Source organism: Aspergillus versicolor (assembly GCF_001890125.1).
Source record: "Aspergillus versicolor CBS 583.65 unplaced genomic scaffold ASPVEscaffold_1, whole genome shotgun sequence".
NCBI lineage: Eukaryota > Fungi > Ascomycota > Eurotiomycetes > Eurotiales > Aspergillaceae > Aspergillus > Aspergillus versicolor.
The window spans coordinates 3,848,471-3,864,186 of record NW_024467524.1 but is presented as its reverse complement, the minus strand read 5'-3'; the positions used below and the strand labels follow the sequence as shown (position 1 = coordinate 3,864,186).

Sequence of the window (15,716 nt, the reverse complement as noted above, 5' to 3'; positions counted from 1 at the left end):
ATACTGCGCTGCGCCGCGAATTATGGACTCTCTACCCCAGGCCGCCTCCAGCAGTGTCACCGGTATTTACCCCCTCCGCCGAACAAAAAGCCCACGCTGCACATATCTTTTCTTTTCTTTTTTTTTTCCCCTGGCTAATCTCAGTCTCCTACCACTATAGTTGAATACACCGATCCCTCGGGCCTGTTCCCCTCCGTCCAACCAGTCATCGCGAACAAACTCCCCCTCCGCAACCTGCACTGGAAGTCACCCACGCGCCCCGTCCGCTCAATCGAATCCCTCCGCATCGGGTTCACGCCGGCCAAGAATGAGTCTGACGAACGCAAGTCCTCCAGCGATGCGCCAGGCGGCGCCGTGACGCATCGCCGGCACCAGATCCCCGGCCTCCGACAGACACCTTACCTGAAGATCTACATCCTGCGGTGCGACGATAACGACACGTACAAGAGTACCGCGAGGAAGGCGTTGCGGGAATGGATCAAGACGCATGCGTCGTCCTCTTCGTCGTCCTCGACGTCGGGCTCCGGGGCTGCGGCTGCGGCTTCGAGCCAGGAGAAGCACGATGCGTTTGAGTGGCTTATCCTGCATGTTATCCAGGAAGGGGACGGGACGGAGAAGGTAGCGCCGACGTCGAAATGGGGGCGGGCGAACACGACTGTGCTGGAGAAGGTGAAGGCGGATTTTAATGGGTCGTCCAAGTCGGCTGTTGATCGGGTGGCTCAGTTGCGGATTCCGAAGCCCGAGAGTACGGCCAAGTCGCCGGAGTTGGTTGATCAGATTGAGGACTTTGTGGAGAAGGTGAAGAATGGGATTCTGGCGTCCTTTGATCTGAGGGTTGCGCAGTATGAGGAGGATATCAAGGGGAAGGACTCGCAGCGGAGTTTACCCGGTTGGAACTTTTGCACGTTCTTTATATTGAAGGAGGGTCTTTCTAGGGGGTTTGAGAATGTGGGATTGTTTGAGGATGCGCTGGTTGGGTATGATGAGCTGGCTGCTGGCTTGGATGCCGCGATCCAAGACCAGCTGGCGGGGTCTAGTGAGCAGCATGGCAGCGCTTTCTTAACGAACAGTGAGGACTGGCGGGAACGTGCGAAGGCTGCTCTAGATGCTCGGACGGATTCCAAAGGCCCTGATGGGGAAGGCGAAGATATTGCCCCAATTCCTGATCTTGACCCGGAGGATTTCCCGATTGACCCGGCCAGGAAGACTTATCGAGAGATGATTCTCTCCAGCAATATCTCCATCTTCGATTTCCGCACTTACATCTTCTCCCGACAATTGACGCTCCTCCTCAGAGCATCAAGGGCGCCGTCGCTTGTCACTGAGGACCCAGACGCCGACCCCAAGTCAGGGAAAGGAACAAAAAAGCCTGAAGACTTAATGCTTCTGGCCGAGGTCTGCGAGCGAGCAGCCGAGTTTATCAGCCTTGCTGCGCGGACACTTCGAGCCGACCTGGAAGGCGGCCTCGCGGATGTCGAGAACGCTGCCAAGTCGGAGATTATAAGCAACCTCGTCTCGTCTTGGGCTTATGCCGCTGCATACCAGATTTTGCTACAGACCTTTACACCAGCTCTCACACTTCCTGAGTCTTCCTTACATGCGATGGAAGCCGCCCTGGATGAGAAGCAAAAGCAGGATGTCCCGAAACGCACGACCTCGCTAGTCATGCCTGCAAACCGCCAGTCGCGCTCAGCTAAGACCGAAATAATATCTGCCAACGCGCTCTCATCCGTTCACGAGCAACCAGGATTCGAAGGACCAAAGCTCACCCCTAAAACAGGGTCGGAGCAACTGGCCTCTCAGCGGGGTGAACTCCTCTTGATGGCCCGGAGGCTCCTAGAAGAGATCGCTGGCCGGTGTGGGTGGAAGGAATCGTGGACTGATCTTGGGCTTCTATTCGACGATAGGGATGCTAAGTCTGGAAACATGGCAGACGTGACTTTGGATGATGAGAGCCCAGAGCCAGTGAAGGAGACCCAACCCAGCAACTCTCTTAGGGGGATCGATCTATCGCAACTACAGGCAGCCCTGAAGTCTAGAAAAGCATTCCGTGCGCATTATGAAGAGCTTACGGATCGAATGTACCGTCACTATATCGCGGCGAACCGTACGCATTCGACGCACACTGCATTGGCTGATATGGCCCTTTTACGTTATCGTCAAAGCGATTACGGCGCCGCTGCGTCGTACTTCCACCAGATTGCTCCGTTCTACGGCAACAAACACTGGACTATTCTAGAGGGAGTTATGCTGGAGATGTACGCGCGGTGTCTGAAAGAATTAGGTCGAAATGAGGAGTATGTCAAAGTGGTGGTGCGCCTTTTGGCGAAGTATGCTGCGCATACGCAGTCCAAATTGTCGAGTAGACAGAAGACACTCGATGCGTCTTCAATATTTGCAGAGGATGCATTAATCTCTGAGTATGTGGAGGAACTGTTTCGGGCGTCCGGTGCGCTCCAGAAAGATGTCTCTGCACCGTTGACGGACTTCTTCGGGGATTTGAGCGTCAAACCTGCCATCCTTCATTATAAGGACCGAGATGGATTTCAGCTACAGCTCTACATCCGGTTCCTCCTTGGCAAGCAGATTGATGTTGATTCGATCAAGATTCGACTTGTCAGCGCCAACGCCGGCACTCACAGCAGCGAGCATTGGATAGAAACGCCAGCGAAAGCGACTATCAAATCATCTTCCACAAGGGTCTTGGTTGATTCATCGGTATGTATCTCATCTTCATTGGGTTTTGGGAATCAACTAACTTTGCGTAGACTACGCTGCAGGGGAAATACTTTGTGGACCGCATTGAGATGCGGGCGGAAAACCTCCTATTTTCCATGAGCGGGGGAGCGAATTCTAACTTACCAGTGGGATTCAGGGAAGATGTCGACGAGGAAGAAGATACTCGATCATACATCCTGTGCTACCCACCACCGCAGGGCCTACAAGCAAGGATTGAGTCGCCTCATCTTGTGAACCTGGAGGCCTTGCGTACGCTCGAGCTGGAACTTAACAGTGGCTGGAACGATATCAAGACGGGTGTTTTACGAGTACGGCCTGCAACAGCGGGTCTGAGACTGAGAATCACCGAGGCAGAGATAGTAGAAGGTGACTTGGCGATCAAGACTAACAGCGAGACGGGTAACATCGAGTTTAGCAAACTAGGCGAAAACACGATTGTTCGATTCCGGATCCCATACACGGTCGAAGAGCACCCCGCGACGCTCTCTGCAAGGGCGGAGGTGACCTACGACACAGAGAAGGGACGATTCAACTACTCATCTGCACACAACGTTGCCTCTGCTCTGCCAATCAGCGTGAATGTGCAAGATGTGTTCAAACAGAATATGCTCTTCTCGCGGTTCACGGTCAGCCCGGCTACGATGATTCCGCTCTGGCTTTCGAAATGCAGCATCCCAAGTTCGGATGTTTATGAAGTGCAGTCTAATGTCGGCGATCCCGTCGCCATGAGGGTGTTCCCCAAACAGCCTGCTAGCCTGCTGTACAAGATCCAACCACGAAAAGATACTGCAGCCTCTCCTGGATCGAAGCGAGCTCTACGGCTCACAGTCGACTTCACCTGCGTGGATGACGAGTGCTTCGATGCGGTGGAGAAGACATTCAAAGATAGCATCTCCCGCAGTGAATTCGCGCAGTACACGACATTTCTCACGCCACACATTGTCGATGCCTTCCGGACGCAGCTCTCTCCGCCCGAGCTAGAGGTCGTCGGGCTTGTTCGCGAGGTCGAAGCCTTGCCTTACGCAGCTGTTCGTTGGGAAGGATTGTTGAACGCGTTGAAAGAACCAATGGACGAGCTACGGGCTTGGCTCAGGGCATGGCATGATGTAAGGGTTTACTCCCTCCCCTTATTCTGAAACTGTTGGGAATGTTGGTGTTGAAGTAATCATACTGATCTGTATACCCCTAGAATCATCTGATGCTGTCCCTCCCGGAGCAGCCGTCAATCCGTAGGCGCCACATCATCATCCCCGTCGACATTCCAGAAATCCAGGTCGTGCATACGGCCGAGCTTCGCCTCACCAGCCTGCCAGAGCAAGCACCCCATGCGGCGGTCGGACAAACGATCACCGCGGAGCTGCGGCTTTCGCATACACGACGCTGGTGCACGCCCGATCAACGCGAGGAAACAGCAGGCGGAGGCCCGCTAGAATTTTCGTACGAACTGCACGCCAACCCAGAGCTCTGGATGGTTGGTGGGCGACGGCGAGGAAACTTCTCCGCGAGCGAGGGCGAGACAAAGACATTCGCAGTGATGTTACTGCCGCAGAAGGCGGGCCATCTACTTTTGCCGGGGCTGGAGATTAGGAGCTTTGTGCCGCCACCGCCGCAGTCGCCGTCGACCACCAGCACGGGAACCAATGTGCCGCCCGCGGTGGCGGCAGCGGGGACACCAGCGGTGCAGCGAAGGCCGATCGCCTGCGAGGTCGACTACCGAAATCACGGCGAGACGGTGCTCGTATTACCTGATCTGCGGGCCACGACGGTGAGTCTGAGCTTGTCGGGAGGAGGACATGGGGGCTCCTGGCTGGTAGATTCAGAGCGACGGGTTCACTCATAGCTCTCTCTCACAATAGATACCTCAGTATATACTTCTTAACTACATTGGATACGATGAATGTGTTCAAGCAGGGTGTGCAAAAACCAAAGTTACGGCCCGGTAACTTTGCGTAGTTTATTTTTTTTTTTCTTTCGTAGCGGGCCCCACCGCAGTCAAATTTGCCCAACCTCGAACCCTCAACAGAAATCACGGGCTCCCCAACAAAAAACTGGATCACCACCGCGTCGTCGGAGTTGCGCTGCATGGAGTCACGCCATCTCAGATTTGACAATAGTATCTCATACAGAATATTGTGAACAGTAGCAGGGCGCCCTGATCGGGATCTGAATCAGTTCGAGTTGGGGTTGGGCAATTCTTATTACGTCGCCTTGTATAGTTCTTTGTCACCCAAGGTGGTCAGACTCTCTACCGTACGGTGTAGACGAGATTTGTTGACGAGTACCGATCTATCACATGCAGCAAGATCACACTCCCGTCTCCTTCAGACCGTCAGAGTCTCGTCGAGCACCCAGCGATGTCCCAAGATCGACAGCCCGAAGGAAACCCATGCAGACTGCAGAGAACCATGCGAGTAAACTGGAGCCCAGGGCGAGCGGTGATTGACTGACAAGCTTTATCTGGATAAGCAGTTTGATCCCGGATGTGGCGAGGGCAGTGGCTAGCTGGCTGGTGCACTTGGTCACTGTATTGTTGAAAGTTCCCGTACTTAGGACGTCCTCCAAGTGTCAAGAGTACTCTGTATGATCAATGAGTAACACATGATGCCTCGGAGTTGCCTGATAGGTCGCTATCAGTCAAATCGAGGCATTCTGCCAAGACTGTTGAGAAGGCGATGGTCTTCCATGTGTGGAGTGGAGGCCTTTTGTTTGTTTTCCGAGGCTGTGATTGGGCTTTGTTCAGGCGGTGTGTGGTCTGCGATTCCACCCCCGGGTTTCAATTAATTTGATCGACTCTTAGTCAATAATCAGGGTATTGCGGTATACAGTAGGGGTGGTGTGGTAGAGGTAGTATTTTCAAAGTTCTGATGATGCCATGATTCCGATTCAGAGTTGGAGAGTATCTCTCGACTGTGAACAGGCCATGCAGCCCATCGCCAGTCATGAGAGCACGGGCAGCCGGAAGAACTCGCGTTCGGGGAGGACCAGCTGTGAGTGGGCGGCTGTCTTTTTTGCAATCCAGGGGTCCCTTGATTCCACAACTTTATTCTGCTCCAACTGAGCCTGCCCATCCTGTACCAGTACACGATGTATGAACACAATTATTCATCAGTGGTACGTAGTTAGTAGTGCCTGTTGGCAGTCGACTCGACTGCAGTCGATTTCCAAGCTCGAGTAGCGGACTGCTCCATCGCAGAGCAGACCGAGTATATCCCGTTTGAAAAACGAAAACGCTGGGGATCGCCACGGTAAGGCAGAACAAGGAACAACATTCTTCAGCCAATCACCGCCCGCGAGGTGGCGGAAATCCGCATAAACGGTACCACAGACTGCAAAAATACCGGAACGGTACCAGGATGGAAACGATGTGCCCATTCTTCACGATGGGGGTTGTCCTTCTGGCCGCAGCTCTGCTGATTGCCTTTTAGATTTTGCAATTTTCTTGCCTCAGTTGATTGTCAATTGTTCGAGTTTTCCCCTGTCCCTCATTCGTCCGCTGTTTTCGCAGCTTCCCCTCCCTCTGTCCTTTCGTCCCCTTAAGTTGGCCGGCTTGTGTACATCTTCTGCGTCTCTTTGGGCTTCTTCTTTCTTCATCTCCATTCCTTCTTCCCTCAAGACTCTCCTCGTCAAGGGCTCCCTGGGGACGATCCTGAAGATCTTATCACCCCCCATCTCAGGTCTCCCAGTCATTTCTTCCAGATCTCGTGTAACCTCCAAATTTTCTTGGCCCATTGGTGAGTGCGAAGCGAGCTTCCCAACATTTGGCCGATCACCGCGGAGGTTGTCTCCCACTTGCCGAGACGATATATCAAGCGGCCGTTTTGCTTCTGTTGCTAACGGATTCTTCCTCAGCAATTTCCAGTTGGCAATTCTCTCACTCACCATGTCGTCTACCGCCATCCCCAAGCGCGTTGCGCTTAATCGCAACCCTACCACCGACTCTTCGGTTCCCAGTTCTGTCTCTGTTTCCCCGCTAGAGTCACCTCGCCAGTCTCCCTCGTCGACTTCGCTTTCGTCAATGGCCTCGGACGCCGAGAAGGTGGACAATGGCAAGATGCTGGATACCTATGGCAATGAGTTCAAGATCCCCGATTACACGATCAAGGACATCCGTGATGCCATTCCCGCCCACTGCTTCAACCGCTCCGCCGTGACCAGCTTGTACTATGTTTTCCGGGATATCTCTGTCCTTGCCTCCGTCTTCTATGTCTTCCACAACTATGTCACTCCCGAGACCGTCCCCTCGTACCCGGCCCGTGTTCTGCTGTGGGGGCTCTATACCGTCATCCAGGGACTGTACGGCACCGGTGTCTGGGTTCTGGCCCATGAGTGCGGTCACCAGGCTTTCTCTCCTTCCAAGACTTTGAACGACACCGTTGGATGGATCTGCCACTCTGCTCTTTTGGTGCCCTACTTCTCATGGAAGATCTCTCACGGCAAGCACCACAAGGCCACCGGTAACATCGCCCGTGATATGGTTTTCGTTCCCAAGACCCGTGAGGTGTACGCCTCGCGCATCTCGAAGACCATCTATGACCTGAACGAGCTGATGGAGGAGACCCCCATTGCCACTGCCACCCACATTGTTCTGCAGCAACTGTTCGGCTGGCCCATGTACCTTATCAGCAACGTTACTGGCCACAACAACCACGAGCGCCAGCCAGAGGGACGCGGCAAGGGCAAGAAGAACGGTTACTTTGGCGGTGTTAACCACTTCAACCCCTCTAGCCCTCTGTACGAGGCCAAGGATGCTAAGCTCATCCTTCTGAGTGACCTCGGTCTTGCCATCACCGGATCTGTTCTGTACTTGATCGGCTCCAAGTACGGCTGGATGAACCTGCTTGTGTGGTACGGTATTCCCTACCTCTGGGTGAACCACTGGCTGGTTGCCATCACCTACCTCCAGCACACCGACCCTACTCTCCCTCACTACCAGCCCGAGTCATGGAACTTTGCTCGTGGCGCTGCTGCCACCATTGACCGCGAGTTCGGTTTCGTTGGCCGCAACATCCTCCACGGCATCATCGAGACTCACGTCCTTCACCACTATGTGAGCACCATTCCCTTCTACCACGCCGACGAGGCCAGCGAGGCCATCAAGAAGGTCATGGGTTCCCACTACCGGACGGACGCCCACACCGGCCCTCTTGGTTTCTTCAAGGCCATGTGGAACAGCGCTCGTGTCTGCCAATGGGTCGAGCCCTCTGCGGGAACCAAGGGCGAGAACGCCGGCGTCCTCTTCTACCGTAACACCAACGGTGTCGGTGTTCCCCCCGTGAAGCTCCAAAAATAAAGCGACAAGGTCTGCTCTCTCGCACGTCACGTCGTGTCGGTACATAGAATGTGAATGTGTTCGTCAGGTTTAATCTTATGGCCTGAATGCGATTTATATGGTTGATTTACCTCTCGTGGTGTATCTCGCCGGAACGAAAATGGCCACGGTTAGGTATGCTCTTGTTGCGTTCATTCATAGAGCAAGCTGCAAGTTTCAGTCGGTTGATTGTTAGGCGTATAGGGGGAGTCTGAGAATACTTGACCTTGTTATTTTGGGAGCTTTCTAGAACGTCTTCTTTTCATTATCAGATAGCGAAAGACAGTGTTTTTTCTCCTAACTGGACTCTTGTAGACAGTAAACAGTAGACTGGTAGCTGGCAATCTGACACTGGGGATGCAAAGATGAGAAGAGGCACGAGGCCAAACTGCGGGGTTTGACAGCAGCTGCTTGCTGTTCTCACTAAGTAGGATGTGCTACACTAAGTGGCTTGCTAGCTGCTTCTGACTGACATCGTGATGGTTCTTATTCGTCCCCCGCATCCGGCAAACACCGGACCCCGCGTTGACAGATTTGACGAACTCCACTATGTTATTCTTAACAGGCCAACGTCTACTAGTTTTATAGTACAGGGGTAATTGAAGTGCTTCGTTGCCCTTTCCTGGGGCTGGCAGTATCAACATCCTCAACCTGAGATTCCTCAGATGGATCAGGCCACTGGAAAGTTTGAACTCGTCCACGGTCGATTTTGAGCAGTTAATGTTTATCCTTGTGTTACTAGGTAAGTTCCAACTCTCCTGCATCTCCTGTATCACTTTTATCCACCTCCATGTCCCTTTCCAAGCATTCTACCGTCGTTATACTCCAGCTATTCCAGGATGGAAGAGAACCGAGAATTCCTTAGGAAAGGTTTTAATTCGATTAACAGCAAATCAGAAGAAATCATCTGTACAGATCTCGCTTTTACAACGACTCACCCTCCCGATGTCTCGCACAGAAGCCGCATTGTAGCTGTCTGCGGTATCACCGACCATGACAAGCTTGCGGATCCGGAGAATGATGGATGGCTCTTTAGCGACTTCTATCTATTTCACCATCTATTCAACCCCCTTCGTATGTATCAGTCCTCCCCTTGCATTGCTGCTCGATATGATTAGACCTAACCTGAATGCCGTTTCCGATAGACGTCCGCACTTCATCTCAAACATGGTTGACATGTGTCGACCCAGCGCACCTGGTGGCCAAATATGGTGAATATGGTCACGGCGATCCTCGAAACGAGCGCCGAATTGTCCTCGAAGAAGCGCTTTTGCCAGATATCCACCGAGCTGGGAATATCCGCGTTGTGGATAGACTTGTCTTATTGGAACGTTTCGTGGAGACGGTCGAAGAGCAAGCTAGAGAGGCTGAAAAGAACAGTGAACATCTAGTTATTTTTATTTTCGGCCGTGGTCGGGGCGGTGATTATGGAGTCTACATTGGCGAACCAGGCCATACTGTACTGCAGGTGCGGAGATTAAGGCAGGCTATACCACGGGGGCTGAATACGACTCTCCTTCTGACTTCACGCTATTCGGGACGCTGGTTAATTCAGCCGGATGTGAACTATAATCGCAGATTGAATGTAACTGGAATTGCAGCAGAGACTACTATGTCCTGGTCCATGAGTGACAGCGTCGGCCGTGCCTCTGGAAGCACAATCGCCCCTGCAATACTCAGTCAGTTAATAGACATCGAGGAGAATGAAGGTGCAGAGGATGCTGCAAGCTCCCATCCAACCTATATCGACCTTGCCACATCAATCTATGACAAAGCGATTACACTTGACACATTTTTCAAGGACCAAAATGTGCATTTCTCTGCACAAGACGATGACTGGGAAGTCCATTGGAAGTCACGAACAGGGATTCCACTTGCAAGACTCAAGGAACGGTGGGAATGCCTGCGGCAGATCCTGCCAAGTGAGACCAAGTCTACCGGTGGGGAACACCCTTTGGCGAACCGACAGAAGGGCTCTCTTCAGCGAGATCTTCATCACTTTGCAGTAGAGTATTTGATTGCAAGGCCGGGCCGACATAACGTGGCGTCCAACCTTTCTTTATATGGGCGCCTGAACAAGTTCTTCAGAGGGGACCCTGAGGGGTGCACGACAGAGAGAGTCCAAGGCTTGCTGAACCGGGTAGTATACAGGTTGAACATGATGGCGGACGCGGACGAATACGTCAAGGCGATGGGCTTCAAGTACTCATCGTGCATCGGCTTCTCTGTCGAAGATCACGAACTCCGTGGTTCGCAGCAAAAAAATAGAAGCGCAGCTCTGGATTATGTGTTCCGGGCGAAACTGTTCCCACGCATGTCCCGTGTCGATTTCCCGCATTTTACAAAACCAGAGAACTATCTTGCGATTGTCCTTGTTGAAAACTGCAAATCAGAGGCTGACATCAAGGAGCGAGTGGATAGGGCTTTGTGTTGTGAGCTGTCAATGCCTCAAGGTTTCTGATTATGGTGCTGATCCATTTGATAGGGAAACGAGTGAGAGATACCACGATTCTCCCACAAGTCCAGGCCGGCAAAATCGTAAATGACCATCATGTCCGTGCCAAACTCCACGCATGTGTTTCAGCGCTCAGAGAGATAGGCCACAGGATACACGTAAAGACGAACTTGTTGACGCCTAGCCACCGAGGGTATTCGGCCGTTCATCCTGATGTGCCAACACCTTAGGTTTTCTAGGCCGAAAACCATTGAATGGACAAAGCTGAGGTACTGCACAACTCTTAGGTTTATCATCCTACCATGCTTTTTGTCTTTTTATCCTTCTTCTTCTCCTTCTTCAAGGCCAGCAGCACCGCTGATGGCTCAGTCCTGCTATAGCGAATTAAATGAGAGAGACGGTAACCTCGCTACAACCAGAAACTCGCGATATCCGTTTGGTGTAGAAATATAACGTAAATCACGGGTCAGCCGGTCACCACCGTATGGGGACTTTTCCTTTAAAGATAATGGGGGTTAGAATAGTCTAACCACTCGCGTTGATACATTCAACTGCTGTAACCTATTCCCGGTCGCCTGGTTAAATAAGATGTAGCTTACCAGGCATCTCAGCTCTAGAAACAACTCTAGAAGTTACTATTAGACCTATAGCAAAACCAGTTTTATTAAAGTTAAAGATATCTTGTTAGATACTGTACTTGTCTTGGAATTACTATAGTTGCTTAAACTAAGCTTTAATAACCTTAGGATTCTTATATTAAGCTCGAGAATAGTTGTATGTATGTGTAAAAGTACTTTTAACCTTATCTTACTATTTAATAAAGCTAGTAACCTAATTAATACTAATAGACTCCGGAGTAGTAGTTACACCAGATTAAAGAATAAGATTAGCTATTTCTTATATCTATACATGTTTAGGAGTAACTCCACGGGTATCTCTTAATACTGTCTAATATATTAGAATATTTTCCTGAGTTTCAGAGAGCCGGAGATTATAGTTATATTATTCTAATCGAAATTAGTATCCCTTGAATCAGTCTCGGAGAGTTTTCATGGTGGTTATCTGAATAATTACGTGTTGAACAACGCGTCGACTTTGGGTGGGGTGACCTGCTGACCCCTGATTTACGTTATAAAATTCATTGCAACCACTATATTTATAAAAGGTTTATGTAGAGTCATGCATATTTCAACCTGCTTATTAACAGATTGGTATGGCAAAACAGACAAACTCTACGAATTATGGGTATAAAGGGGTTTAACGAGATGTGTGGGATTTTTATAGCGGGTTTGACTGGAGCAGCCCTGAGCTGTGCGGAGATCCCTACTGTTTTGTCTGGAAGATCAACAAGGTTGGGTCTGAGTGACGAGATGAGAAGAGGTGTTCTGCATGGCCCGAAAAAATTAGAATGGCCTGGACTAAGACTCTCTTTGAATTAGGAAATATTACCGATTCCTTGGTGTTGGAATTCTGTGAAATGAACGATGTTCTCTGGTATTCTAGAGAGTTTCTGTTTTGCAGCTTTATACAACTGCGAATGCCAGTCTTCCTCTAATGTAGCCGTGGAAATGACTAATTAATACTACTAGAATAGCACGTACAACAGCAGCTCAGTACAGTTCAATTAGACAATTCTGGTGATATATAGCAAGAATAGCAAGCAGAGGTTAACTAGCATTTCCCTCTCGGAGCCGAGAACTCCTCTCGTCGCCACTCCTCCTTCCTTCGAGCCATCGATTTACCGACTAATGGGACCCAGTCGGTGATCTCTAGGGCTATGGGTCGATCGTGGGCCCACTTTGAGATCCGATCGACTCTTCAAAAGGATGCCCGAAGTCAAGGTTCTGCGATCCCTCGAAAACAACAATGGCTACCATGAGTTCGACCGCTACCTCCACCAGTGAGCTCAAGCAGATCCAAAAATGGAACTCTCGCGTTGAGCTGGGAAGCGTCGAACGCTGCGTCCACGATGTAATCGCAGAGAAGACCCAGACAGCCCCATCAGCAGAAGCTATTGCCGCCTGGGATGGCACTTTAACGTACTCCCAGATCGATGCTCTATCGACGACCCTGGCGAGCCGTCTGGTTGAGCTTGGCCACAGCCAGGAGAAATTCATCGGCTTGCTGTTTGACAAGTCCAAGTGGACTTCGGTGTCGGTCCTTGCTGTCATGAAAGCCGGAGCTGCATTCTTTCTGATCGATTCATCCCTCCCTGACCAGCGCATCAGACGTATGTGTGAGATTGCCCAAGCTTCGGCCATCATCACCTCGCCGAGCCTGTCGACGCGAGCGGGTCAGTTCGAGCGGCCTATACTGGTGGCTGAACACGAAGCCCAAAGAACGGCCACAGCATTAGCCTCGCTGCCAACGGTCAGCCCCAGGGACGCCCTCTACGTAGCATTTACTTCCGGGTCAACTGGCGATCCCAAATGTGTACGTCCAGCGATTCCTGCTAGTTATCTAGCCTTACTAACCGGCATGACAGGTCGTCAATACTCATTCAGGCGCTTGTAGTGGAATACGACCATACTCTCGCTGCATGGGGTTGACCCAGCAAAGCCGGATGTTTCAACTCTCATCTTACTCTTTCGTCATCAGTATCCTGGACCACCTGGGCGCGTTGATGAACGGCGCTTGCCTGTGTGTTCCATCCGCCGAGCAAGTCCAAAATAGCCTCGCGAGGACTATAACTGAATTGAATGCTAACTGGGCTGAGATCACTCCCTCTGTGGCTCGGGGCCTTGAACCAAGGATGGTACAGACATTGCGCACGGTTGTTCTGGTAGGCGAGGCCACCACCTTGTCCGATCTCGACACGTGGAGGGGCAGTGTAGATCTAAAAACGTGTTATGGACAGACCGAAAATTGCTTGGGTGCGTTGATTGACGACAAGACCGAGACCTCGAGTGCAAGCGATATGGGGTATCCATGGGCAGCGCATTGCTGGGTTGTCAACCCTAACTCCGATGACCTCGTTCCCATCGGGGCTGAAGGGGAGCTTTGGCTCGAGGGGCCATCCCTCGCGAGAGGGTACTTTAACAATGCCGAGCAGACAGCGGCTGTGTTCATTGAAAACCCTACTTGGATGCAGAAGATCCGGCCCGGCGAGAGAGCCCGTTTTCTAAGAACTGGAGACCTGGTTCGGTATCGGCCTGAGACGGGGATGCTGCAATATGTAGGCCGCGGGGGGACCCAGGTGAAGCTGCGAGGACAGCGGATTGAACTGGCAGATGTGGAGAGTCACCTGAAAAAGCAGTTCCCCGAGGCAGATGCAACAATAGCTGAGGTTGTAAATCCCAGTCAAGATGCTAACGGTGCTCTTCTGGTAGCGTTTATCATGGCGGGCCATGCAACGGTGTCTGGTGATGCCGCCACGGATGCACCTCTTTTCGCCGATACAACTGCTGAATTTTCTGCGCAGAGCCAAAACGCCCTGGCTCAATTACAAGATACTTTACCCAAGTATATGGTGCCCACCACCGTTGTACCCCTGGCGGCTCGACCCTTGACGGCGTCGGGGAAGCTGGACCGCAAACTGTTGCGGAGCAAGGCTTGCGAGTTAGGGCTCAAGCTTCAGACGTACCACCTTATAACCGAGACAAAAGCTCATCGCCCAGCGCGCACGGAGAATGAGGTTGTGATTCGAGATATGTGTGCCGGCCTTCTGCGCTCGGCTATAGAGGACATCAACATGGATGCCTCCTTTTTCGAACTCGGCGGCAATTCAATCAGCGCTATGTGGCTGGTTAGTCGTGCCCGCGAAGCAGGCTTTGCCTTTACCTCAGCGAATGTGTTTCAGCAGATGTCTCTGGCAGAAATGGCTGGCATGTATGGAGGCGTTGGATCTGCGAGGGACACTGGTGATGAGACTGCGAGCGAACTCCCTCTAAACGCTGCTCAAAAGGAAGAGCTCACCAAGTTCATTCCTCCTGACATTGACCCATCCAATGTCTCGGACTTTTTCCCATGCAGTCATGGGCAGCAATGGCAGCTGAGCAGTCAAAAAGATGGCGCCTTTCTGTTTCGCTTCTCTGGCCCACTCCAGGTTGACCGTCTTCAAACTGCATGTCGGCGTCTGGTTCAGACACACTCTTCACTACGATCCCTTTTCACTTTGCATGATGGAAGATTCATGCAAGTTATCTTGAAGGATATTGACGATTTCCCATTCACAATCCGGCATAGCAATAGCCCCACGCAAGACCCTCTATCGTTTGCAAAAGACCTGTGTGCCATTGAGCCTGCCGCTGAGCGCCCTGTTCGACCACTGCAGTTCACCCTGATTCCAGGCTCCTCAGGACAAGAACATGTCCTCATTCTCCATCTTTCACACAGCCAATACGACGGCATCTGCCAGCAAACACTGATCTCCGATCTATGTGCCTTGTACCAAAACCCCTCTGACCCAGGGGTAGTCCCAACAAACTTCGCTCATTACGCGCGCCATCTCGCACGCCCGCAGACAGCAGACGAATCTGCCTTCTGGAAGAACTTTCTCGAGGGCTCAAAGATAACCAGACTACCAACCCCTCCTCAAAACCCCAGCCAGAAGGTCATTTTCCTCGATTGCGCAACTACCATACCAATCCCTGACAAGCCCCTGCCCACCGGAGTAACGCTCGCCACAGTCGTGAAAGCCGCGTGGTCCCATGTCCTCCGAAAAGCAACAGGGAGCCAAGACATCGTATTCGCCCAGTACGTCGCCCTCAGAGATCTGGAGAGCGTCCCACAGGCCCACCGACTAGTCGGGTTCTGTGTGAATTCGTGCCCGGTCCGCGTCGATTTCAACGGCAGCAGCGGCAGCAATAACAAGCCCATAAAGACAGCTCTAGACCTTCTCCATGCTCTGAAAACCCAACATACGCAGACTATCCCGTTCAAGGCGTCGCAGTGGGACTATACCGTTTCGAACAACACGGACTGGCCGCGAGGCAGTGAGACGCAGAGTACACATATACACGAGAACTTTGACATTGAGAAAGCATTTGATCTAGGCGGGGGTTTGCGGTGTGAGCTGGTTGACTACCTTGGTATTTTCCCGCCGTTGGATGCTATGAGGGTTATTTCGGAGCCGAAGGGGGATAAGGAGTTGAAGATTGAGTTGATGTCTTCGACGACGATTGTGGAAGAGGATAGGCTGGAGTATCTGCTGGGGGAGTTGAGTAGGACTGTTGCTGATTTTATGGCTAGTCCGGAAAGGCCTTTGGATTGAAT

General features: G+C 51.7%; 5 protein-coding genes across 5 annotated transcripts; all 5 read left to right on the top strand.

The window, feature by feature from the left end:
- Nucleotides 1-22: 22 nt before the first annotated feature.
- Nucleotides 23-4,579, top strand: ASPVEDRAFT_122928 (putative TMEM1 family protein; the record flags this gene model as incomplete). Its single annotated transcript, XM_040806032.1, has 4 exons — nt 23-62; nt 161-2,718; nt 2,769-3,845; nt 3,929-4,579. 4 exons carry the CDS (start codon nt 23-25, stop codon nt 4,577-4,579), a joined length of 4,326 nt encoding a protein of 1,441 aa, XP_040663017.1.
- Nucleotides 4,580-6,478: 1,899 nt separating this feature from the next.
- On the top strand, nt 6,479-8,320 carry ASPVEDRAFT_36663 (oleate delta-12 desaturase odeA). The gene has a single exon (XM_040811258.1). It carries the CDS (start codon nt 6,620-6,622, stop codon nt 8,027-8,029), a length of 1,410 nt encoding a protein of 469 aa, XP_040663016.1. The 5' UTR covers nt 6,479-6,619; the 3' UTR covers nt 8,030-8,320.
- A 429-nt stretch (nt 8,321-8,749) lies between these two features.
- ASPVEDRAFT_36662 (uncharacterized protein) lies at nt 8,750-10,966 on the top strand. The gene is made up of 3 exons (XM_040811257.1): nt 8,750-9,121; nt 9,193-10,479; nt 10,533-10,966. The coding sequence occupies exons 1-3, from the start codon at nt 8,887-8,889 to the stop codon at nt 10,730-10,732; spliced, it is 1,722 nt and encodes a 573-aa protein (XP_040663015.1). The 5' UTR covers nt 8,750-8,886; the 3' UTR covers nt 10,733-10,966.
- Nucleotides 10,967-11,683: 717 nt separating this feature from the next.
- On the top strand, nt 11,684-11,942 carry ASPVEDRAFT_36660 (uncharacterized protein; the record flags this gene model as incomplete). Its single annotated transcript, XM_040811256.1, has 1 exon — nt 11,684-11,942. A coding segment is annotated over exon 1 (193 nt), but the record flags the coding sequence as incomplete, so codon positions are not given.
- Nucleotides 11,943-12,368: 426 nt separating this feature from the next.
- ASPVEDRAFT_24221 (uncharacterized protein) lies at nt 12,369-15,664 on the top strand (the record flags this gene model as incomplete). The annotated part of the gene is made up of 3 exons (XM_040809638.1): nt 12,369-12,935; nt 12,988-15,561; nt 15,632-15,664. 3 exons carry the CDS (start codon nt 12,369-12,371, stop codon nt 15,662-15,664), a joined length of 3,174 nt encoding a protein of 1,057 aa, XP_040663013.1.
- Nucleotides 15,665-15,716: the final 52 nt, after the last annotated feature.